The sequence below is a fragment of the Pangasianodon hypophthalmus genome, chromosome 15, assembly GCF_027358585.1.
Source record: "Pangasianodon hypophthalmus isolate fPanHyp1 chromosome 15, fPanHyp1.pri, whole genome shotgun sequence".
NCBI lineage: Eukaryota > Metazoa > Chordata > Actinopteri > Siluriformes > Pangasiidae > Pangasianodon > Pangasianodon hypophthalmus.
In genome coordinates this window covers 3645729-3672386 of record NC_069724.1, presented here as the reverse complement: position 1 = coordinate 3672386, position 26658 = coordinate 3645729, and the positions used below count along the sequence as shown (strand labels likewise).

Here is a 26658-nt window from a genome sequence, read left to right as displayed (position 1 = left end):
TTAACTTATTTGCTATTTGCACTACTGGTTGGAGGCTGACTGCATTTCGTTGTCTCTGTACTCGTACTCTGACAACGATAATAAAGTTGAACCTAACCTAACCTAGCCTCACTTACAAAGCTCCTTCTAATGAGTTGGAGAAAGGCGTCAGTCTGTACGCTTCATCATACGTAAACAACTATGACGATAAGAAAATACCTATTAATAGAAACGAAAAGCCAAGCTAACGTCAGCCTAACACTGTGACTTTATTGTAAGACTGGCAGTAAACAAACGTTAGATGTTGATGCTACCGGAGACTCGAGATTCCTGCTGTTTCTACGCGTCATTTTCCTGAGTGCAAGTAATGCTGCAGAGAACAACGACATTTTAGACAGATTGTGTGCTTCCAAGTTTGTGGAAACAGTTTGGAGAAGGCCCACATATAGTTGTGATGGTCAGGTGTTCACATACTTTTGCATCGATGATTATTTTCCTATCCCATCACGCCGCGTGGTGTTTTATACTGACTACTGACTGTTGTTTTTTTTTTTTTTGCGTTTTGTCCCCGCCTGGTGGTCAGAAGCGGAACTGCAACCAGTGAAAGTGAGGAGAAAATCAGTGCCTGAGAGCTTAACATATTTCCCAGGCATGGAGAACTTTTATAGCTGGAGAGCCATTCGGGTTGTTGGGTCATGACAGAGCTGTTGTCCCGGTTTGAGTACTTTCCTTTCAAACCCTGTGGTTAGGAAGCGTGTCTGGATTTTACTCGTGTTTTGTCACAGAGGGGAGGAGGAGGTAAAAAAAAAAAAAATACCAGCCGCCATCTTTTTGGAAGTGACTGGGAGTGGGGAGTTAACGTTAACGTTAACGTTAGCTTTCGAGCTATTAACAGCCACTGGCTATTTTTTTTATGATTATTATTATTATTATCTCAAGAAGTCATCACATCCAAATCATCCCATGCAACACAACAGTAAACACTAACGTTTTCGGACACTATCAGCTGAAGGACCTGGCAGCGAGACAAGGATTTGCCGAGGGGTTGAAGGAATAACAAACCCGTCCACAGTTGTGTCAAATCTGTGGCCAGTTGTTTGCTGCCTGCTCTTCCCTGGATAACTGCGTTGGAGGCTAGCCGAGCTAGCAAGCCTAGCTAAGATTTCCCTCCCTCAATCCTGTTTCTGTCAAAACTGGCCTGTTGGACGGGTAAGCCTTCTCCAAACACACTCTTTCCACTTTAACACTTCGTCCAGGACAGTGTTGCAGTGCATTTGTGGCGTTGTCGCTGTCATTTTACTGGACACTCAAATCAAAATAGTTAGCTAATACAGGCAGCATGCTAATGCTAGCATGCAGAGACTCCTTAGGGAGCTAAATGCAGCAGCTAACTTTAAGTAGCCGGAAACACTGACACTGCTGTTAACTATGCTAACTAGTTGTGTGGTCAGTTTGGATTAAACAGGTCAATTTGAGGACTTTTAGCTTTTAGTCTTCGGTTTTACATGACATGACACGACATGATATGACGTTTGTGATTAGTGTTAGTGTTTTAATGGCTGGTTAGTTAGCTAGTTATCTAGTTAACTAGTTCACAGTGATTTCCTTTGTTAAGGCTGGTTAAGGATAAATTGAATGAGTCAGTCTGGAGCATGTTGGATAATAGGCATCTGGATCATGGTTTCTAGGGACAGAGATGTGCTGTGCTGTCAGCATTAAGTCACCAGGACACCTGTCTGTATAAAACACATTTTTAAATAAATAAATAACTAAGTAAAATCAATAAACTGCTAATGATTGTGAAAGTGCTGCTGGGATCTGGCAGGAGCAGTGTGGTGGAGATGACAGGGTTGTAAATGGTGGTTGCATGTTGCATTGCTGAGGCACTCCCTGTTGTTTCTCTGCCACTTGGACATGCCTTGTGTCGCATTGAAGCCTGTCATGTTTGTGTCCAAAAGAAAAGGAGTGAAGCGTGAAATTCCGCTGCTGGGAAGCTGTATAACGCGTTATTACGACATAATAAAGCAAGCGCAGTTTGACGTAAGCACAAGGGCTGAACACTGAGCAGGCGCTGCATTCCTCATCTCCCTGTCCTGAAGTGCCAGCTTTCCAGCATCACTATTACTCACTGTTACTCACTGTTACTCACTATTACTCACTGTTACTCACCGTTACTGACCGTTACTCACTGTTACTCACTACTACTCACTGTTACTCACTATTACTCACTATTACTCACTGTTACTGACCGTTACTCACTGTTACTCACTGTTACTGACTGTTACTCACTACTACTCACTGTTACTCACTACTACTCACTGTTACTCACTGTTACTCACTACTACTCACTGTTACTCACTACTACTCACTGTTACTCACTACTACTCACTGTTACTCACTGTTACTCACTGTTATTCACTGTTACTGACTTTTACTCACTATTACTCACCGTTACTCACTGTTATTCACTATTACTCACTGTTGTTCACTGTTATTCACTAGTACTCACTGTTACTCACTATTACTCAATATTACTCACTGTTATTGAATACTACTTACTAGTACTCACTGTTATTCACTATTATTCATAAGCACCATGAATCTGTACTACTTATCACACACAGCAGATAGTAGATGGTCCGACTTTTAGTCCTAAATCAACCTGAGTTCATTCTTTGCTTCCTAAGCAGGCATACATATTTTTGTAACGTTTTGAAGTATTAAAATCATTCAGTTATCATAAGCCTTTGCAATATGCATGTCACGATATTTGCATTTGGTATATTTTGAGAATTTCGATATATTGTGCGGCCCTAGTGCAGTAGCTGTTTTTTTTTTTTTTTTTTTTTTTGGTTTTCTTTTCATACTTGTTCAGATAACCTGAAGGATGTAAAACATGGTCGAAAATTAAAGATTTAAACCAAAGCCTCAGCACAAGTGGCTGAGAAAACCCATTCAGAAAACTGACTTCCGGTCTTGGTTGTGATTGGATGGGCCTCCTGTCCGTCATTTTAAAGACATGGAACTTGACAGGCCACAGGACGCCCTGTGGGCGGAGCTTTGTAAACATATGTGGGAATGGCGGTGGGGGCTCAAGAAAGATTTTAAAAAAAATAAATAAATATCAAACCCACCTACTTAACCATTAGAGACCTAATCTTTAAAAAAAACTTTTCTTTTGTACTAATAACTTGGAAGATATGTAGAACATGATATAAACAACTTTGGATTAAACCTCTAAATTGTCTCTGAAATCAAAATAGGTGTTTGTTTTTTTTTTTTTTTTTGTTTGGTTGGTTTTTTTGATGATTCATATCTAGGCCAAGGTTGCCAGATGTGAGTAAAATTTCCAGCCCAGCTACTTCTCAAAAGACCTGCAAAGTTCTGTTGGAAAGGGAGAGACATTCTTCTTCTTTAGTTCTATTTATTGGATTAGTTTATCACTGGGACGGCAGTAATAAATTTTTTTACAAGTCTCCTCAGTGATTAAACTCTCGCATCTGGACAGCAATAAAATGACCACATGAGATGTGAGTTTCTAGTGGATTGTATTTTCTACGAACCCAGATGTTTGTGTCATGCGGTCGCATGATCATGCTTCATTCACAACATGGCGTCCGAGCGGTCGAAGAATCACTGGAGTAGAGAAGAGATGCTGGGTCCTATTTCAGTTCGGGGTGAACCAAAGTTCCAGCAACAATTTGAAAACACAATAAAACTATAATCACAAGAAACATTTGGGTTTTTTTGGGGGGGGGATTTGGGAAATGTTTTCTATCTGGGGAGTGCCACTGATACGTTCTGTGTGACTAAATACAGCAAGTAGCAGCAAACCTCTTTTTTTTTTCCTTAATGTGAGGCAACATCTGCATAGAAAATCACAGACGTGTATCAAGACAGGACTTAAATTATCAGATGACCGCTGAGATTGGTGAAAACAGTAGGTAATTCGTCCAGTAATTTACTTAGAGGAGGACGGAGAAAAATATCGACATGGCCGATCCGGACAGAAATAGGAAACTACCCCAGGTCCCAATGTAAATTTAATCCCGTCCGGATAGAGCTTTTGTCTCAGTCTTTGCATGGAAAACCAGCTCACCGTGGTGTGCACGCATTCCTGATTTGCAGTATCTGCAGTACGCTTTGGTTCAGCCATTCTCCACTCCATAAGCTCCTCTTCCCTCTCACAATCTTTGCACTATATCTTAAAAGATAAGTGGTTCCCTGTGCTGTAAATACTCTGCATGCACTTACTCTTTACCTTTGTTTGCTGTAGCCTATGTTCCTGGGAATTGCTTGGACTAAATTCCGATTATTTGCTTTAAATCAAGGTCTTGGTGGCTGTGGACTATTTTTAAATTAGCCCAAAAAATAACCACACCTGCGGACTGGTTTTCCCCGCCCACATCCTTGTTCCAAAACTAGCCCAATTTGGTGTTTAAAAAAAAAAAAAAATACAACCCTGGTTACCCTGATCTAGACAAAGCTACATGATCATCCAATAAAATGCTTTCTAGAACTGTATATGTCTTGCTCTAGAGTAAAATCCCTTTAGCTGCAGTAGTAGCTTGTTAGCAGCAAGTATGGGTCATCGGTGCATTTTTGGCTTGGTTGAGGAAAAACAGTGGAGTTTTGAAGACGGAGGAATTTGCATGAAGTCATGGTTATATACTCGGATGTGTTTTACCAACTTGGAATATATCGCTCCTCAGACTGAGAGAGAATGCGATTCTGTGTTTATACACCGTCTGGGTTTCTCCATTATAAGACTAAGTAAAAGGCTTTTCTTAAACTTTTTGTTGTTCTCTATATATATAGTTAGCTCACTAAGCTACTGTCAGGTCACTCTGACTTCCTGTCTCAGAAGGAAATACATAAACATACAGAATCAAATCACAGCTAAAAATGAAAATCTTAATCTCTATTTCCCTCTCCTGATTGGCTGTGGCTCCTGCCTGTCGCTCTGTAATTGGACTTCTTTAGTGCCTGAACGTGGGGTGTGATGATGTTTCTGAGCTGACGTATAACGTACAAATTTCCTTTAAATCCGACTCTGACAGAGTTGACTGTCAGTTACTCTTAAAGGATTGTTAGCATTTCAGGAACATTATATCATTGGAGTATTTTTCTCACTATATCATGTTTTTAAAAATTTTTATTTTTAACAAAAAAAAAACCCAAAAACTACACACTTTATTTGGTACTTGAATCAGTGTGGAAAAACTAAACAGCCTTATATTTTGTCAAAGTGATCACGCTGGAATCGCTTCAGAACAAACAAATCCAGGGCGGGTACTGCCAAAAGAATTGATGAGAAATTCAAGAGGCCAAAAGAATTTACAATCAGATTATTGTGATTGAGCTTTCAAGGTCATAAGGCTTACAATCTGTTCATCGTAGTAGTAAGAATGCTAATTATGTACCTTTATGCGTTCCTACCGCTTGTTATTGTTTCACTTAGGGTTTTTCCTTCAAATTATTATCCTTTTGAAGGCTGTAGTGTGACAGCAAAAAGAGCTGGAAGGACAGATGAATGGATTGATTGATGCATATGGAAGGCAGAAAGTTAGAAAAAAGTTCTAGATGTGTGAAAGTGTACAAACTGTACGTGTACGATCGGAACGAATACCACAGATTACTGAGATGCCTCCTCGGGTTGGAAAAGAATGCCGAGAGATTAACCTGAACTCTACGCAGCACATCGTCGCCTTTTGAATTCATGAAACTTGTTATTTACCGAGTTTTTCAGTGCTAGGGTTTGTGTATTTGTGTATTTGTGTATTTTTAAAGCTCTGACTGCCAGTTCCAGGTTCTAGAAACCCTACACACAGGAACTCTCTCATCCTTCGATGGTCAAATCGTAGACAATCCAGAGATCTCAATATGTAAGGCAACGTCTTTTGTTTTTCCCGTGTCCTCTCTCCAGAATTTTGTTAGAAAAATGATAAACATTCCAGTTATTCTCTTGGATATACACTTTATAAGTGATGTATTGCATTTAGGGTTGAATATTTTTGATTGGTTTAATATATCAATTAACTAATTAATTTAGTTATCTTAAAGATCTATTAAATACCAAAAGTGTTTATTTAAAAATAATTCAAACTAATACTACTATTGAACTCTTCACTAGGCGTAAAGGTGCATTAGGTAACATTAGTCCATTTCTTTGAATTAAGATTAATCAAAAAACGGGTTTTCACAGCCACTTACAGCACACTTGTGCTGACATCATGGCTTCAACCAACATATATATATATTTTTAATCACGTTCTTAATATCTTCCAGGTTTTTTGTACAAGTAAGAAAGACTATTGCAGCTTTAATTAAATTACAGGTGACTAACTGCAGTACAATATTACTGACAGTTTTCAGATAATCTGTCACAGCGTAAGAATATTTTCAAGCGCTCGTGTCAAACCAAATGAGACAAGATGATGGTATGCTGTACATTAGCTATTTATTTATTTATTTATTTATTTATTTATTTATTTATTTATTTATTTTGCAGATATGTATCATACCTGCATTTCAAGCCATGATTCATTCAACTCCGCCCAACCAAAAATTCTGTATAACTATTTGAAAAAATAATTTTGCTTGCTGTGTGTGCATGTGAGGTGAATCATTTTCAGTGTTTGTGGAATCAACTCCAAAGCTTTGAGACTGAAACCACGTGCTGTTCATTGCCGGAGGTTCCTTAAAAAGAAACTCCGCCAAATTTTTTTCACTGTTGTCACACCCTTGTGATCAAAAACCATCTGTGTCACTGCACGCCTTGATGTAATCACAGGTGAGAGCAGTCAGAGATATGGAGGTGTGTGTTCTGGTCATTTTCACAGCTCAAATAGACAAAATGAGTGAGTTGTGTCATTCCTGGGAGTTGATCACAACTTTATAAGTCGTGTAATAAACGTCTAATAAAAGTCTGTGTTCTCGCTTGACACAATAAATTTATTGACACAATAAAATTTTAATACATTTATTTTGTAATGACAGCAAATCGAATCACTGCAATATCAATACATTTTATCGTAAGCAAAGTAGATCAGGATTTATAAAATATGGTGTAATTTCCTCTTATTATTCACGTTATTTTAAATGTTTTTAGTGTAATAAATGCATTTCATGGCAGCGTTATTTGTATGAAAAGATGGTTTGACGGTAGATTTTGCCTTACGTGATTATGCTAAATAAATAATTTGTGTCGTCACCGCTCCTACTGCTGTCTGACATCTACCTGAAGTGTCACACTTACCAATTTAATTGTACAGATCAGGAAAGCAATCGTGATTTTATTATGTATATTTCCTCATCCCTCTGGAACTAATTTCTGATAACGCAACTGCCAGCACAACACACAACATGCCTCTGAGTCGGAGTGTGACTTACATCATGCGCAGCACACAGGCGTTGATTTTAACCTGCGTTTCAGACCGCAGTCAAGCCAGCCTCAGTAGAAATCAGCATGCACATATATACAACAGTTTGCGGTAACTACCTTCAGATGGCTATGATTAGCTTAAGTAAGGACTATTAAGTAAGAATGCTTTGAGGCAGTTAGAGTCACACTTGCAAACCTCATGCTCTGTATGCTACTACCTCTGGTGCTGCCACATAGCGTGTAAGTAGAGGTAGAGCTCATAATGAATATTAAATGGAAATATCACGATACACGATGTGAGCAGCAAATTCATCTCACCAGTATTTTGTATCGCAATATTTGAGACAACTATATTCTGTCTCATTCCTGCTCTGCATGGTTTTAAAGGGGAAGAGATTGCAAAGCGATTCTACTGCATAAACATGCTAATGCAAGGTTATAATAATCTGACAGTTCACAGACAATTTGCATGATATAGTTATTTACTTTAGGTGAGAAAGTTCCTAAGTAAATCTTTCACAAACTGTCACAAACCGAAAAGCTTTAACTGATCAAATTAAAAAAGATGCATTTCTGGAAAGATTACCTGTTGCATATTTTGACCTTGCTCAGAATTTTCTCCAGGTTCTTATTTATAGCTTACCAGTAAACCTCTCACCACTACTTGACCTCTAAAACTACACATTAACAAGGCCTGATTTTCAGTGCTCTCTCACTAGGGTGTGATTCATCAATGTTTTTCTCTTAAACAGGGTGACCGAAAAGTCACGAACCACTGGGAATATGTGGAGCAAATATGTTGATCTGAATATGTTGAGCAAAATCCACAAAAACATGAAACAGCACTCGTGAAAAAGTGCGTAGAGCATAAGGGTAAACATGTAGCGCATATGTTGCAAATAATAAATACGAAAATAAGTATATGTAGCTTTACTCTCATTGGTTCCTGACTTTTTATGCACCCTGTTGATAAGTACAAATAAGCGTTGACATGGGAATGAAATAAGCCCTGCCCCAGTATGAACTGACATCTTTGCACAGCACTCATGTCTAAAGCCTACAGCACACACCACAATTTTAGCCCCAATTTCCCAGTCGTTGACTAATTTGGCGCTCAGTAAGTACTTGCTGTGCTGGTGACTACTCGTGTAGTGTGAGGCTTATGTAATGTTCATTGGCGTGAGCTTCTCAGTCTGCGAGTGATCGCAGAGGCTTCAATATTTTCAGGTATGTTTGATATTCTCGCCGATGGCTTGTGTAGTGTGAACCCTCTGAGACTACTAACAAGAACAGCACTGAGAAACAGCCAGTGAGACTCCAAGAGGAAATCAAATTCATCTGCTGTCATGCGCAGCAGATCCCTGAATCCTGTTTATCACCCATCTATTAGTGTAGGACTGAGAGGGCCAAATTTAAGCGCAATAATATTGCCTCTGTAAGAAATTATTTGGCAGGTCATACCCAAACGGTTATTAGGAAAAGCACAAATAAAAAATGTGACACACAGTATCAAAATAGCTAGTTTTTGCACTATACCTCCAGTTCTCTTTGCAGAACAGACAACCCTCTCTGCCTGTGTCTCCTTAACCAATCGTTCCTCCATATTTTTCTCTTTCTTATTTCTGTCTTTCTTGTTTCTGTACACATGACATCACATGATAGACAGCTCTCTTATTTTTGGTGAGAAAGCGGGATTTAGTGATACGACCCGCTCATTTGCGTGGAGTGTGTGAGCCTCGTGTGTGAGTGCTCATGTTGTGTGCACAATCCCAACTTTTTTTGGAAAATACATTAGTAAATAAACACTACTTTTGTTTAAATTCAGGAATGACCAAAATAGCTATAGAGTAGTTACAAGGATGATTTAATAGAGCTTTATTGCCCATGAAATGGAGTACAGCAAGATAAGTACAAAACAAAAACTTTTCAGTCACACTATTGGTTAATTGTCATCAATACTTCATTGTAAATTAAAAATGCCTACCTTTATTTTAATTCAAAGAGCACCTCCTTAAAATATGGACACTTTCTAATTCACACATAAGAACTGCAGCTTATTGTTGTCAGTGTCAAAGCTGATGAACTTTCTCATAAGAACGGCATTTCCTGTGATGTATTGTGCAGCTCAAGTGAATTTCTTGTTGGTTACTATTGTTTAAGTGTAGCAGGATTATTCAGATAATCCAAAAATAGTCATGACTGTCCATGAGTAACTGATTCCCATTTATTAACAGCAAGCATGCATGAATATTTCAAGAGACTTCACTGTGATGTAGTTATCATCATCTTGGAAACATGAATGATAATTTTAGGGCCCATCCAATTTTTGTCTATTTGTCTGTATTTTAGGGAGGTAAAATTCCACTGATTCCTGATTTTTGGCTGATAGAATTTTTTATAGATTCAAAGCAGACACCAAAACTTTTACTAAAACCTCACTGATAATATTTTCAGTTTATGCAGAAAAAGCAATTTAAATCTACACACAAGTCACTTATAAATAGAAGCATTTATAACTTTATTAATGAATAGAGGTGTGATGATACAACGGTCACGATTCAATTTGATTCATGATACTGGTTTGATGAGTTGATTCAATTCGATTCTCAGAATATTCTGATCCATATTTTAATGAAGTAAAATTGTGCTTAGAAAGACTCCTTTTTTATTTCTGAATCATAAACAATGCAAAATAATGTGCATTTTTGTTTGTATAAAACTAATTAAATAAAAAAAAATGCTAGGTTTAATATTGTAAAGAAAATGTTCTACAGGTTCACCATATCTTAAATATAAATAAATAAATGTATAAATTCTCCACAAAAATCTAATTGAATGAACAAAGTCTCTGACCCATGGAAAATGATCGATTGAAACATAATGAGCTCCGTAGCAGAGCCTGAGGAAACAGAGCTCCAAAGTTGGCTAAAATGCCCGATTTCCACAATCTCACCATTGATCACAGTGACATGGGGATGGTGTTGTTTGATGAGCACTGTTTAACAGTTATAACGTGGTTGTATAACTGTATGACCTATAACATGTCATCGTTGTGATCTGGAGCTGTTGTTCACTTCACAAGTACAGATGATCCCTGGATTAGGGTGCAGGTGCTCCACAAAAGAATGCAATCATGTGACAAGCGTGTTCTCTATATAGTTTAACAGTATGAGTTGTGCAGATTGGGACCTCTGGTTTTCAAACAGTGCAGTTGCATTAGATGCATAATTAATAGAATGCTGATTTACACGAGGTGAATCGTACATTCCCACAATCTACATCATAACATTCATGCATCCTTACACCCCTATTAATAAATACATAACTTGACCCATTACAAGGCAGAGGTCTCAAAGCAAAAGCTCATTTCTAGGGTCACCTCAGTGACCTCAGGTTACGGTTTGTTGAAGAGTTAACATGCTATGGTCAGGTTTTAAAACTTAGCCTGATTACCAGTTAACGCATGTGTGATGTTTTACATGCAGCAGGGAGTGTGACGCGATGACTTAGCGAGACAAAACACAATTTAAACCAACCAGAAAACATGCACAAAGTGAAACATAATTGTACGCATTCCCAGAGTAGACAGTAATCACCCGAAGATGCCACAGTTAGCCAGATCTGGCTGTGATCTCTGAGTGGGAGGGATGGCATACTCTCATTCTTCTGTCAGTCACAGCAATACAAGCCATTCTTGGGCCACTGTGAACTTGTATGTATGCGGAAGAGGGTAGATAGCACTTTCCTCTGTTATGCTGTTACACTGTTGTTTGATACAGCATGCCCAGCAGTTTGAAATAATGCGGTTTGCTTCATGTGTGTCGGAGGAAACACGTGCTAGTACATACTCATACTGCTTTAACAGTGCCATCGTAAAAAAATATCGACCCGCTTTCATAAAACTTTACGCAATATGAGGCTAACATTGACCGGTGAAGTCTATTTCACTTACCAATATTTTTCAACGTTTATGTGTTGTTGTGAAATGTCATCACATTCCACACATTGACTTGCAGTACGTGAGTGCTCTTGACTTGTCATAATCTAAGTGAGGAACCATTTTGTTGAATTCAGTCAGTTGGTTTTTGTTTTCTAAAAAAAAAAAAGAGAGAGAGAGAGAGAGGAAGAAAGCATGGTTTTGATGTTAAGAAAAAGAGGTGTTGACTATAAAAATCCACGTCAATGAATTTTCCTAATCGACTTATGCCAGTGAATTTCTTGAAGCGCTCTTGATTGTGTGTTCCTGTGTTTAATAGAGCGGATTAAGGTTTGGGACTGTTTGTGTTTTTTTGGTGGTCACCCTCTCTGTCTTGTGACTCTAGCTACTCACATGTCTCACTGAAAATGCTTTTAGTGCCCAACACACACATACAGATATTCATTATTAATTCCAGGGCTCCACTTCACTCCATCTTTCTGTTATTTGCACATGGAGCGTATAATGGCTGAAGTGTTACATGAACAGAACGAGATGATAGAGTTGGCTTGTAGATATGTTGGTGATCAGAGAGCACAGAACTGCTGCGTTTGTCCCGCTCTGTGCAAGGAGGTCCATCCTATCAGCATTAGCTGAGCATTTAAAACCGCATAATGAACAGGAACAGACGGCACGTCTGCGTCACATGGCTGCTGCTGTAATAAGCTGGCTCAAACAAACAGACTCCTAACTCCCTACTATGGTTCATCACATTTTAAGAGATGACTCTATTAAGCCAGCAAAAACGTCTTAATTTAGGAATTTCATACTACTTTTTCATACAACCACACTATAAACACACTTTGATTACACAGGAAACACAGCGTCAGAGCAATTAAAGGCAATCTGCTGTGCTGAACACGGCACAAGACCTGGTCACTGTACTTATACGGCCCGCGTCAGCTGGACTAGTCCGTGGTCATTATGCAAGGTTTAAAGGATTATCGGGATCGTGGTATGTCAACTACTGCCCTCCTGAAGATTATCCTATAGAGATTGTACTTTAGTCACTTATGTACTTTATGTAAATACTACAGTCGCTGTCAATCAGATTATTAAAATCATCTCATCAGTTATTTTTCACTTTCATAAAGCCACATGGACTCTCTTTTATCCAGCACAGAGATTTTTTTTAGTTCTCTCTGCAGAACCAAAGGTCCAGCGGGTGGAGCTGGATCTGATCTAACTCCTGCTTTAACCCTAACCCCAACCTCTAAACAACACAATACAACACATTAAACAGACTTATCCAGCCTGAAACACACTGTGTTATCTCAACCCCCGCCCTCCCAGGACTTTTGGCTCGACTCCGCCCAGGTTGAAAGCGCTGGATCAGGTCTGACTCCACCCCATGGACTTTTGGCTCTGCAGCGAAGGGTACTTGTGTAGATGTACGTAAACTCTTTGGTTACCAAGGCAACCTGTCCATGAACTGCTAGCTTTTGCAACATATGACCAAAGCACACCATGGTGGGCATATTTTAAAGTATTTCAGTATGATGAAGTCAATTTGCAAATGAAATGCATTGTATTTGGAATAATTGATTAAAAACCGTGTCATGCAGAAATAACAACACATTAAAGAAAATATATGAAGTAAGTTACACGGCAGAATAATCTCAGTTACAGGGAATATGATTGATCTTTATCTTTTTTTTTTAAAGTAAAATATCACTAAGTTTTATGGAAGGAAGAAATGCGAGGTAAAGTGTAGTGTAGATACTGGATTAAAAAAAAACTGTTATGTACAGTGGACAGTTTTATTTTGAGTTTTAATGTAAAGTTTTTTTTAATGTAATTGAAATAAGTGGTGGTTGTTTTTGTTTTGTTTTTTTTCTTCACTTTTATTACTGATAAACTTAATCAACTGACTATCAAGAATATTTTTTGTCTAAGAGCTAAAGAAGACAGAGTGTAATAATGAGTATGGATATACTCATGGAGTATTATAATGCTTTTTTAATTTAATGTAAGAAATAGGAACTTGAAAATGTTCCATTTGATGAAAAAATTTACTCGTTGTGGTGCAATGTCAGGTATAAATGATGTTTTCCTAGGTTAAAGGTCAAATATTGTAGATTTGTAAATTTATTTGTAATATTTCTGGATGTAATAGAACTGTAAAAGTATTAGTTAATTTCTTTGATTTTTTTTTTCTTCATAATATGATCAATAAGAGTGCTAAACACATGAATGTGTGTGTTTGTGTGTTCATCTTTGACCACTCACTTAACACCTAGAGCTCTTAGCTCTCACCCTTTGTGAGATTGTTGCATCAGTGTAGGATCGTAGCCTATTTCTTTGTATTCTTGGGGAAAACACTTGATTAATCCACATTCTGTTGTCAGTGATTGAGTCCCTGTGTTTAATACTAAGTGTATGTGTGTGTGTGTGTGTGCCACAGGTCCCTATGCACACGCTGCCACTCTCTGGCAGATGAGTCATCATCGGGGGCTTGCGCGTCGCAGTCGCACGGCCAGATAGTCCCCTGCGAGCGCAGCATGCCCTCCACCAGCAGGGCAGGGAACCTCAAGGACCCCGAGATCGCAGAGCTGTTCTTTAAGGAAGACCCTGAGAAGCTCTTCACTGACCTGCGCGAGATTGGACATGGCAGCTTCGGAGCTGTGTATTTTGTAAGTGGCACAAAACCTTACATCACCCTCTTACCATGTTACCATAGTTCTTATGAGCTCTATGGATGAAGAACTGGAATAGTACACTGGATTATATTACATTTTGCACTTAATTAAACTAGGCTGCTAATTGACTTGAAAACAAAAATATTGGATTTACTATAACAAAAAAATTTACAGTTTAAGAAATTTGGAACATTCACTACCAGTGTTGAGTAGTTTAAGACTATACAAAATGCAAGTACAATATCAAGTACTTGATGCATTTGAAAGGGCACTACGTTTGTTTAACCATGTTTAGTCAGGATCCGTGGCCCAGAACCAAAGGAGGAAAACTGGCCATGCTCTCATCTCTGGGTGGAATGGATGGTATTACTCTCTCTCTCTCTCTCTCTCTCCTGTCAGTCACAGCGATCCATTGTTCATATTATCGTGGGCGTCTGTCAGCTGTATGTGGAAGAGGGCAAATAGCACTTTCTTCTGAATGGCCATCAAACATGTATTATGAAAGCAAAAGACCTTCAAACATACAATGAAGATCATACTTCATTATTACTGTTGTCTGATTTTTTAAATTTATTTTCAAATATCTGTGTCTGGCAGGCACGTGATGTGCGGACCGCAGAGGTGGTGGCCATTAAAAAGATGTCCTACAGTGGAAAACAATCCAATGAGGTAAATCAATTTGAGATTGTCACCTGAGCTAAGCAGTGACTTCTGTCAGATTTTTTTTTTTTCCTCATTATTTAATGTAATGCAGTGAAGTTTTATGCTGTGTTTGGAAATATTAAAATATAAAATCTGAAAATAAACTGAAAGAATGACAGTTTTACTGCACTTTTAGAAATTTCTTGTAGTTCTCTGTCTGTGTTTTGTCTTTTATTTTAAATACTGAATACGGCTGAGGGAAGAATTCAGGAAAGGACTGAATTCACTTCCTGTATTTAGCTGCATTGTAACTTTAATACTAATTAATTGCATTTCTCATCATTGCATCATTGTTCGTATTATCCAGCCCTACTCTGGGCCAGTGTAAGGCTGGTGCTGCCAGTGTTGCCAGGTTTTTGGCGTAATGTCTGAGTGAAGTGATGAGGTCATATATAGACCATCAGTAGCAAGCTTTTTCTTTATTTATTTATTTTTTTAAGATTACCAGTAACCTTGAGAGTGTTATGGAGAGCGTATTAGTGTGAAATGGAAATTGTTAACTGTACTGGTTTTACTGTTTTCTGTTCCATATCAGAAATGGCAGGATATCATTAAAGAAGTAAAATTCCTCCAGAGAATACAGCACCCGAACAGCATAGAGTATAAAGGATGCTACCTACGGGAACACACAGCATGGGTAAGCACTCTTTGTCTTCGTCCCTCTCCTTCTCAGCACAAAGGCATCCTCATTCATCCGACTTTAGCTCTAAACAGGTTTATTCTCAATCTCTTCTTCAGCTTGTGATGGAGTACTGTCTGGGTTCAGCTTCCGACCTCCTTGAAGGTAAGTTGCAAAGTTTGATGTGAAATGTGAAAAATGAATTTATTTTTTTATTTATATCTTTATAATAATATTTATATCTTTCAAAGACATTCTGCTTGCACTGATTAAATTAAAGTCAATATGAAAGATTTGTCAAATCAACCTTATAAAGATCTTTTTTTTTTGGAGATTTTTTTTTTTTATTGGAATCTTTATTTCACATTTACATATATTTGTTCATGCATCACACCTCCTTCAGAAAAACCTCTCATCCCTGCGGAACGAAGGCTGTCCAAAGGGTCCCAACTAAATAAATTTTTAGCCATGAGGATTTTTAAAAACATATCCCTGAGCTCTATTCACAGGCATTACAATAAATATCAATATGTTTCATAGTACTAGTCTACTAATAGTCATCATTCAATTTTCCTATTTAGTTATTTGATTCACTTTTCCTTTTCCATTTTTATTTTACAGTTCACAAAAAGCCCCTTCAGGAAATTGAGATTGCAGCTATCACCCATGGTGCTTTGCAGGGGCTTGCCTACCTTCACTCTCATAACATGATTCACAGGTAGGTGAACATTAGGGGTGTAACTGAACATGAATGCATTATTTGGACTGGACAGAGAAGGCATTCTAAATTAATTCAAACACAGATAGTAGGTGCAGTATTCGTATTCGTATTCTTTCTTTTTTTAAGAAAGCTTGCCTGGAAGGTTCACAGTGCATCTGGTTGAGGTTAGAGGTGTACATCAGGACGCAACAAAAAAATCGTGCAAGTTTTATTCATACTACATGTACTTAAATGAATATTCTCCATCATTATTAAAAGAAAATCTTCCCAGACAATTATAAAGGCATTATAATTAAATGCCCCATGAAGGATCCCAGTTTGACCTGCAGCAGCACTGTATCAGCATTGTGTGTCTCAGCATTGTAATAGATTGTTACATTTCTGATCTTTCTCTAATGTAACAAACTCAATCTGATATTATTAAGTAGCTATTCTTGTCAACTCTAAACAACAGTTCCCTCATTTGGGAAAGACATTGTTGTAGCTAGCTTAATCAGTCTCAAATTAGATAGAAAGCTTGCCAGAAAGTTCCACAGGGCGTCTGGTTGAGACCCATCATGAACACGAGTAATGTAGCTGAGGAAGTTCAAGAGTTGAGTAAAGTTATGTTCTGTAGATTGCTGTTTGTTGTTATAATTGGTTTTTTCAGTGTTTCTGGGGGCATAGTGGTTCACATCACTTTTTCCAGTCGAGACTACGCCCACTTCCCGTTTAAACCCGAATAGATATAAAGATACGAATGTTTTGAGCACTAAGCTCTTACAGACACAGAAAATGGAATTACGTTCCACCCCTACTGCACACATATGAATCTCTGTCTGCTTCCGTGTTGTTATATAACCTCCCACTATACTTCCTCTTGAACTTCTCAGGGATATCAAAGCTGGGAACATCCTGCTGACTGAACCTGGCCAGGTCAAGCTGGCAGACTTCGGTTCTGCCTCCATCGCTTCTCCGGCCAATTCCTTTGTGGGGACGCCATATTGGTGAGCACAGAGCGTGTCCGTGTGATTATTCTATCACTGTTTGAATGCACGATTTCCAATGTCTTGTCTCGCTCCTCCTCTCTCCTCTCAGGATGGCTCCAGAGGTGATTCTGGCTATGGATGAGGGGCAGTATGATGGAAAAGTAGATGTCTGGTCTCTTGGGATCACCTGTATAGAACTTGGTAAGATACCTCCTAGCTAGGTTTTACATACAGTATGTTACTAAGTTTAGAGTGAAATCCTTGATCTCATCTTTGTCTCTTCCAGCTGAGAGGAAGCCTCCTCTGTTCAATATGAATGCAATGAGTGCCTTATACCATATAGCGCAGAATGAGAGCCCAGCACTGCAGTCTAGTGAATGGTGAGTCTCTAATGCACATGAACAGTAGCAGTTCTTGGCATATATGTTGCACAAGCGTGTTCGAACAATGTCGAATGTGAAAACAATTACAGTGTGTATAATTTGTTTTTTATTTCCTAGGACGGATTACTTTAGAAATTTTGTTGACTCTTGTCTTCAGAAAATCCCCCAAGACAGACCACAATCAGAGGACCTGTTACAGGTGACCACTACTGGTAGAATTTGAACCAAATTTGCTGTAACATTGTTCTACTAAAAGTACAAACTTGATTCTGCAGTAGATATAAATATGAGTGAGTTAGTCATGAGTGATTTAATTATTTGCCTTTCGCAGTAAATCATCTATGACTTGGGATGCACCGATCCATTTTTTTAAAAAAAGTTTTCAATACAATACCAAAACCAGTAAAGCTGCCAGCTACATGTTTATGGCATAAAATACACCAGGGGATGTAAATTCTCATCCCATACGGATATAACATTTCATATCAATATTGACTCTGTCCCGATAACGATAGTCTATACTGGATCACTGCATCGTTAGTCATAGCTGGTTCATTACAAGGGATAACCAATTAAATCACTCATGACTGACTTAAGACCAGTAAAATATACTTTAGAATTGTCAAAACAGGAACATAAATTCATAAATTCACACTTGTGTTTAATGTGGCAGTTTGTAACTTTATTGAAACATTTTACAAATGTTTCTGCATTGCATAGTGTACACTTACTGCATTGATCTGCTTTCCCTAGTATTGGCCTTGTATTGCGCTGTTAAGTGAACACCAATACTGTTCAGTTCAAACCCCAAATCAGTACACTTAATCCAGATAATCAGTCTTCTTAATTAACCGGATCACCTCTGTTGGATCTGCAGGATCTCCAGGAATAGGGTTGGTCAGGATGGTCAGCAGTCTTGGGCGTAGAGGGAATAACATTAATTAAAAAAAAAAAAAAAAAAAACACGACTTGACTTGAACTTACCTGCTCTGCACACAGCACGCATTTGTTCAGCGAGAGAGACCAGAAACTGTCCTGATTGACCTGATCATGCGGACCAAGGATGCAGTCCGGGAGCTGGACAACCTGCAGTACCGCAAGATGAAGAAGATCCTCTTTCAGGAGGCCCACAACGGGCCAGCTACTGAGGCCCCAGAGGGAGATGAGGTCAGGCTCGTGCACTCCAACCTCTAAATCCTAACAGGCTTTGCAAATAATAAAGCATGTCAAAAGCATTGCTCCTTGAAAAGTTGCAAAGACTTTGAGATCTCAGGAAGTTTTGTATGTGTGTGTGTGTGTGTGTGTGTGTGTGTGTGTGTGTGTGTGTGTGTGTGTGTATGTGTGTATAGGAGCCTGAGCATGGGGCTGGGCGCACAGGCACAGTGAACAGTGTAGGAAGTAACCAGTCCATCCCCAGCATGTCCATCAGTGCCAGCTCTCAGAGCAGCTCTGTCAACAGCCTTCCTGATGCTGCAGATGATAAGAGTGAACTGGAGCTGATGGAAGGAGACCACACCGTCATGTCCAACAGCTCTGTCATACACCTCAAACCTGTATGTTCACTTCATTCTTCCTCATCACACATTAGCATTATCCTTAAGTATTTAAGATTTTGACCTGCCTTTGCATTTAATAGAGCATTTCAATTTAGCAAATATACAAGAAGCATATACTTCTCAATTAATGAGTCATCCTAGTTATTCCTATCTCAAATAACAGCTACACACACCACCTAAGGTTCTTGAGAACTGAGATACTACTGATGTAGTCAATTTCAGATACTAGTAGGTCTCATCATTCCTTTGTCGGTGTTGACAGGAAGAGGAGGAGGTTTACCGAGATGACCCAGAGGCACGCAGTCATCCCTCTGAGCCCCAGGCAGCTCCAGCTCAGCCGCCCCCACGCAAATACCACCGCAACCGCGAGCACTTTGCCACCATCCGCACAGCCTCACTGGTGAGTCACTGCTCCCTTGTACAGTCATGCTGGGAGTGACTTTTGTGCTCCTTTCAACAGAGCATATGATTTAATGATTATATAATGAGGAGCTTGAATCTCAGTGTTCTTGATTATAAGAACAGGAAAAAAACGAGAGAGGGATGAGGGATATTTGTACAGGGCGTAGCTCACTAGGTCTTTGCTCTCTAGGTGACGAGGCAGATGCAAGAACACGAGCAGGACTCAGAGCTGAGAGAGCAGATGTCTGGCTATAAGCGCATGAGACGGCAGCACCAGAAGCACCTGATGGCCCTGGAGAACAAGCTCAAGGCTGAAATGGATGAGCACAGACTGAAGCTGGACAAGGAGCTGGAGACTCAGCGGAATAGTTTCGCAGCCGAGATAGAGAAACTGGTCAAGAAACACCAAGCAGCCATGGAGAAAGATGTAAGCATGCATCAGTTTAGGAAAACTGGTTTTTATGTCAGTTGCTGCACATTCTTGCTCAATATATAACTGATGTGTTGTGTGTGATTAGTACTCATTTGTATATTTTTATTTTGTGTGTTTTAAAGGCCAAGTCATTTGCCAATGATGAGAAGAAGTTCCAACAGCATATCCAGGTCCAGCAAAAGAAAGAGCTAAGCAGCTTTCTCGAATCCCAGAAACGAGAGTATAAACTACGCAAGGAGCAACTGAAAGAGGTTTGACTTGATACGTTTCTGTTTCAGGGCACACATGTACAAATGGGGGGTGCATTAAAGGCTCTTTTATGCTATGGGTTGCATTTTGCTGGCACGGTTCGGGTCTACTTGTCCCCTTAGGTCCAGGTTATACTAGACCATGCATACGTGTGGATGTAGCCGCAAACTGAGCAGCACTGTTTACATACTCGCATGCATATCTTATCAAAACAGGAACATATATTCTCTCATAGTGCTTAATTCAAACATTTTACAAATGTTTCTGCAATGCTTAGTGTGTACTTATTGCACTGATTTGCTTGTCCTTGTTGTTACATTATATGCACATGCATATCTTTATGTACAAAGATTAAAAGCAACATCCAGTAAATTCTGCATGAGGGCTAAAACAACCCTGTTTGTCACGTTTCCATGTGAACCTGTAAAATGTTAAGTGATTTCATGCCACATGTCTCTGTGGAGCAGCATGGAGATGTTAAAGACAGACAAAATCTGTTAGTGTCTCTTTAAAACTTACCATTGTCCTTGTGATTGTTGTAATGAGCCGTATTTCACATAAAAAAAATATGCTCTTCAAGAGGATTTAGAAGATTCAGGAAAATTGGTATGCAAATCAGCCTTTTAGGTAGGTCTGAAGGCTGCATGAAAGGTTTTTTAAATTCAAACACCATCCATACTAGAGAAATTGGTTACTGTTAATGCTAAAAAATAGAATATGTCTAAGTGATTTGAGGCACAGTACTGTGTCCTTTACATGCCTCCTCACTTGTGCTCAGGAGCTGAATGAGAACCAGTCCACGCCCAAGAAGGAGAAGCAAGAATGGTTGTCCAAGCAGAAGGAGAACATCCAGCACTTTCAGGCTGAGGAAGAAGCCAACCTACTCCGCCGACAGCGGCAGTACCTAGAGCTCGAGTGCCGCCGCTTCAAACGTCGCATCCTCATTGCCAAACACAACGTAGAGCAGGACCTCGTGCGAGAAGTACGTCAGCATCTAGACTAGACAGTTGCTGTGGTGTGACAACAGCTGCACATCTGACTGTGCTTGTTTTTACTGATATAATGATACAAAATGGATTACAGCCTTTTGTTACGAGGTATGTTTTACTGTTTTACAGTCAAGCATAATTTCCCTTGCCATATTTCTTTCCTCCCACACAGGAGCTGAATAAGCGTCAGACGCAGAAGGACCTGGAGCACGCCATGCTGCTGCGTCACCACGAGTCCATGCAGGAGCTGGAGGTGAGGCAGCTAGGCACCATCCACAAAATGAGGACCGAGCTTATCCGCCTGCAGCACCAGACCGAGCTCACCAACCAGCTGGAATACAACAAGCGCAGAGAGAGAGAATTGCGCCGCAAACATGTCATGGAGGTCCGGCAGCAGCCCAAGAGCCTAAAGGTTGGTGAAACATTAATGCATTTGTTAATAACAACTGTTACTCTATAACTGGCAGTTTATTAACACAGAATGGCTTTTTTCTTTAGTCTCCATGTCATCAAATGTCTTTCTCTTGCTGTTGTTTTTGTGCTGTCTTGTTCGCTCTCTCTCTCTCTCTCGCTCTTTCTCTTTCCACCTCTCTCCTTTTTGCTGTTGCTTGTCTGCCTGCCTTTGTGTCTCAGTCCAAAGAGCTACAGATCAAGAAGCAGTTTCAGGACACGTGTAAGATCCAGACGCGGCAGTACAAGGCCCTGCGGAACCACCTGCTCGAGACCACGCCCAAGTCAGACCACAAGGCTGTGCTGAAGAGACTCAAGGAGGAGCAGACAAGAAAACTGGCCATTCTCGCTGAGCAATATGATCACTCCATCAATGACATGCTCTCCACACAGGCTGTAAGTAAAGAGGAAGGTGCAGCATAATAGTTTGCTGCAGTGTCGATATCACAGAAGGCTGCAGTACATAAATAAATAACAAATTACTATTTTATAAAATTGCGTCTGAATATGATAAGTCTATATTCATCACATATTTGTTACAGGTTTAAAAATGATTGTTGAGTCAGTGGGAATAAATGTTGTTGTCCAAACCACAAGCTTACAGTGTGGATTATACAATGTGGTTTGCTCCCTGCTGTAATTTAAAGCAGTAAATAACATTAGAAGTAATTTAGCTTGTATGTTTAAAGTGAATCTCTTTTAATTGCATCTCTTTTCACTACTTCACAAATTATCTTGACATCAGCTCCTATCTTAAAAGTGCAGGGTCAACACAAAAACCAACCAACCACAGAGGAGAGTTACAAAAACATGACATGGGCACCGCTAGTAATGACTTACAGAATACCACTGTATCACCTTATGCCTTGTCTAAGCCTCTGTCTTGCTTCTCAGTTGCGACTGGATGAAGCCCAGGAGGCGGAGTGTCAGGTGCTGAAGATGCAGCTTCAACAGGAGCTGGAGCTTTTGAACGCGTATCAGAGTAAAATCAAGATGCAGACAGATGCTCAGCATGATCGCGAGAGGAAAGAGCTAGAACAGAGAGTCTCGCTGCGCAGAGCCCTCCTGGAACAGAAGGTACGTGTGTAACATCACAGCAAATTTTCTGTGTAAAGTTAAGGCAATAATTTGATCTTAATAACTACTCTTTTGTATATCAGATTGAGGAGGAGATGGTGACTTTGCAGAATGAGCGTTCAGAGCGAATCCGCAGCCTGCTGGAGAGGCAGGCGCGTGAGATCGAAGCCTTCGACTCGGAGAGCATGCGCCTAGGCTTCAACAACATGGTGCTGTCCAACCTGGCCTCATCTGACAGTCACAGCCACAGTTTTCCAGGTGCGCCGGGTGCATGGGGTTCACCGCACAGTGCCGGATCACAGGGTCCACACTGGGGCGGCCAGCAGGGCCATCATCACCACCACCACCACCACCACCATCAGCACCATGCCAGCCAGAGCGGCTCCATCCAGCAGCCCTGGGGACACAGCGGCCATTCTCCCTGGGGCCACCATGGCACAGGTGGCAGCCAGCGGTCCAGTGGTGGCGGGGCACGGAACAGCCCTCAGGCGGCGCGGCGAACCTCAGCGGGAGGCCGCAGCGAGCAGGGAATGAGCAGGAGCGCCAGCATCGCCTCTCAGATCTCCAACGGCTCACACCTGTCATATACATAAGCCAGCCCACTCTAACACTCCCCCAACACACACACACGCACATTGTCCAAGAGGGGCACGAGGTACACCAAGGTCAGAGAGGAGACACAGAGCCCTGAGGGGTATTTGCTTTATCACTTTCCCTCTACCACACTTTATTTTTGCAGTTGTGAAAATGCTCCACTGAAAAAATGCACCTTATATTTAGGATCCTCATTGGAAAAGGCTCACAGGTTCAGATATATCTGCAAATATGATCAATCTATAGGATTCACTGTATATGGAGCAAGCAGTGCATTAATATGATAAACGGGATGTGAGTATGTGTGTTTATGAATGTGTTTCAGATAGAGAGGTGGTGTTTGAGCGTTTAAATAGACAGGGGCAGCATCACGCATCATTTTTTAATGGTCCATGCACATTATAAAACATTGAGCAGTTTGTGCCCTAAAAGCTATGTGGCACCATGATGAAAGAATCCAACCACGAGGACACGTAAGACGCACTAGTGACCCGATGTAATGAGGGGACAGAGACCTAATGAGGTATGCTTTCGTTCCCTTGTGGTTTTAGGGCACATAATTGATCGTGTTGCAACTAAACTATCTGATACAAATTGATTTAAAAATCAATAAATTGTAAGCACATAGCCCCTCAGTGTGAATGAGCGAGACGCCCTAGTTTATGAAAAGTTCTTTCTGTTAAGTGCAGTGCATTTGCTGAGACAGGAAGTACAGCCTGGATTTTATCATGAACTTGTTTCCAGGTTATTTGCAGTTTGATTGCTCAAAGAATGTTATAGTCAGTGTATCTTCTCAATGAGAACCTCTGCAGTAAAGCAGCATGGTTTGGTGATCTGAGATGATAACGCTAAGGTTTTTAAGGGAAAAAAAAAAAGTGGCACAGGAAGCTGACAGGATGCAGAAGGAAATGGTAATCGTTGATTACTTGGGAAGCCAGTGAGTATTTCTCTAAGTAATTAGTTTCCTACCTTTGGCCATAATCTTGCTTTTTGTGTTTTGTTTTATGTTTTTATCATTGATGCTGTGCCATGGATAAAATTATTAACAACATTGGTTACTTTTAAAAGGTTAAGCACTAAAAGTTCTGAAAGATTGTTTTGTTTCGCCTGTGTCAGGCATCAGGGTTGGTGCGAATCACCTGGATACCTTCAGCAGCGCCACAAAACCACGGTTACTTGCTAAGGTTTTTAACAAAAGCAGCACAGGAAGCTGACAGATGTGGAAGGAAATGGTAATTGTCGAAGCCAGTGAGTATTTCTCTAACTAATACTGTGAACCTTGGCAAGTGTTTCTGTGGCGTGGTTCTATAAACACTACATCTTATTGATTGTGTGCCTTTGCTGAACGTCTCGGCATGCGTACACTCGCACAAAAACGTATCCATGTGATTATCACCGGTGTTCATAGAACCTCAGTTACATACTTACATACTAGCATTCTTAATCTAAACTTTTTTGTTTCAGTTTTTTTTTTTTTTTTTTTTTTTTTTTTTTTAAACAATTTATATTGATGAGAGAATCCTAGACAAGTGCAGCAGTGATAAGCTTATTTGTGTGTCTACACTAATTTTCAATACAAGCACACTAAGAACTGGGTTCCATGTATTGTAATGGAACCTTGTTGCATTAAAAAAGCATTTATTTTGCCATGTTGTAGGTTGTTTAATAGGTTTGAAGAGCTAAATAAGGAACTGTACGTTGGAAATATTGTTGGGGAAAAAAGTTTGGGAAGCGTTAATATGAGTATATTGATGGCTAATTTGGGTAATAAAAGGAAGTTGTTGCCGTGTGTGTGTGGGCAACAGGAGAATGTCGGTGTGTGTGTGTGTGTATTCTCTCTGTGCTAATATAGGGAGGATAGAATATATTTGATGGTTGTCAGTAAGATATTTGATTTCTATTCAAAATGCCAAAGTTAACTTTGATCCCAGCTATGCAATGAGGAGGTTTTTAGCATCTGCCAAGACAAAAATAGTCATTATGTGCTGCTCTGTGTCCTCTCTGTCTCTCGGACCCATGGTGTGTTCTCTTCTGCCCCTCTCCGGGCTTGGCGTCAGGGCAGTATGTGTGGGTTTGGGGGTGGGAAGGTCTCTTTCAGGCAGGTTTGCGACCGGTGAATGTTTTTGCTGGGTGAGTGGGTGTGCTGCCGTCACCTCCACGATGCCTTTGTCACCATCACACTCATCCCAGAGCTTTGGGCATCTCCCAGCCGACATCTCCCTTCAACCACCGTATATAATTATGTGTACAAACAAATGATTAAAAAAAAAAAAGAGCACCAGAAAGCATATATAACGTGTTTATGGAAAATAGTGAGGAGACAACTTTAAGTGGGATGTATAGAGAAAGTTTGTGTATATTGTACAAATAGAAAATGTTTTTAAAAAAAAATTATAAATCTATGAACCCAAAATACCCAAATTTAAACTAGATTTAAAATTAGCTGCTTGAATGTGAGGGGAAAAACAAAACCCAGCTTGGTGTCTAAGAATATTTAAAGCAAGATATCAGGAGATAACGCATTAAAAGAAAATCACACACCTTGCATCCTCCCTGACGTAAATAGCATTTTTCCCACATTGTTGCTCCTCGGTCTTGTGCTCTTACTTTACCAATGGCAACAGAGACATTTGTGAAGCTTACTTTATCACATGATCCAAGGAGGTTCGCCTCGTGTTTAAATAACTGCCATCAAAATTATTTAGACTTTTTCATCTGTGTCCCAGCCTTTGAATGCCTGTCTTTGTGGTCATTTAATGAACGTCTAGTGTTGTACATGTTCTCAAGCCTGTGCATGGCATCACTGATTACATAGAGATGTCAATAAACTCAACTTTAATTTAGCCTATATATTACGAGCCGACTGAGCCATTGCACTTTCAGGCCTCAAAGGATCGGGGCCAAATTTTAAAAAGAGAGAGAGAGAGAGAGAGAAGCTAACATGCCAAAATCACTTCATAACCTCATAAATGCTCTGTTGGGATCAGGAGAGGAGCCACAGACCCAAAACTCAAGAGCTTATTACACCTGGACACTGGTTAAGGTCAGTCACTCTCTTGTAAGGTCCAGCAGCATGGAGAGGAGAGAGGTGCGCCCTCTTGTGGAAATGTAATCTCGCGCGTCACATCGCAGCCCTCATCATACCCATGTTTTAATGATCCTTTTTAAAAGTGTGAGAACAAGGGAAATGGGCCGTAACTAAGCAAGGGGTATGTCTGTACAGTTACAGTGTGTTCACCAGTATTCCTTCAAATTATTGATTATTTTTCCTTTTTTTTTTCTGCTTCAACATTACCATAACAATCCATATATAACCTGTATTAAAATGTATAGATTGTGAAAAGCTGAATGTCATAAAGATTATAACAACAAAATGTATGGCTATTCACAATAAGAACAAAAAATCCAATTAAAATGTAAACAAAAATTCTGAAAACTGTACGGGGACAAATGTAATGTTTTGTTTGTAATTACTCCTTTTGTTGGCAGAGGGCTACTGGATAAAAAAATCATCTGTAATAAAGTAATTTTAATATA

The 26658-nt window shown here is 39.8% G+C and overlaps 1 protein-coding gene across 1 annotated transcript; it reads left to right on the top strand.

Moving 5' to 3' along the window:
- The first annotated feature begins 567 nt into the window (after nucleotides 1-567).
- Nucleotides 568-26658, top strand: taok1b (TAO kinase 1b). Its single transcript, XM_026938915.3, has 20 exons — nucleotides 568-1188; nucleotides 13744-13972; nucleotides 14576-14647; nucleotides 15216-15317; nucleotides 15419-15464; nucleotides 15921-16017; nucleotides 16893-17006; nucleotides 17098-17189; nucleotides 17275-17368; nucleotides 17489-17570; nucleotides 18371-18538; nucleotides 18721-18924; nucleotides 19190-19327; nucleotides 19520-19756; nucleotides 19885-20013; nucleotides 20790-20993; nucleotides 21173-21412; nucleotides 21634-21846; nucleotides 22345-22527; nucleotides 22611-26658. The coding sequence occupies exons 2-20, from the start codon at nucleotides 13841-13843 to the stop codon at nucleotides 23118-23120; spliced, it is 3057 nt and encodes a 1018-aa protein (XP_026794716.1). The 5' UTR covers nucleotides 568-1188; nucleotides 13744-13840; the 3' UTR covers nucleotides 23121-26658.

Bases quoted from the DNA above. Each gene is read 5' to 3' on its own strand.
- taok1b (XM_026938915.3), top strand. From the start codon at position 13,841: ATGCCCTCCACCAGCAGGGCAGGGAACCTCAAGGACCCCGAGATCGCA. The intron at 17,369-17,488 runs GTGAGTCTCTAA...TTTATTTCCTAG, and splicing joins GCACTGCAGTCTAGTGAATG to GACGGATTACTTTAGAAATT. The intron at 19,328-19,519 runs GTGAGTCACTGC...TTTGCTCTCTAG, and splicing joins CCATCCGCACAGCCTCACTG to GTGACGAGGCAGATGCAAGA.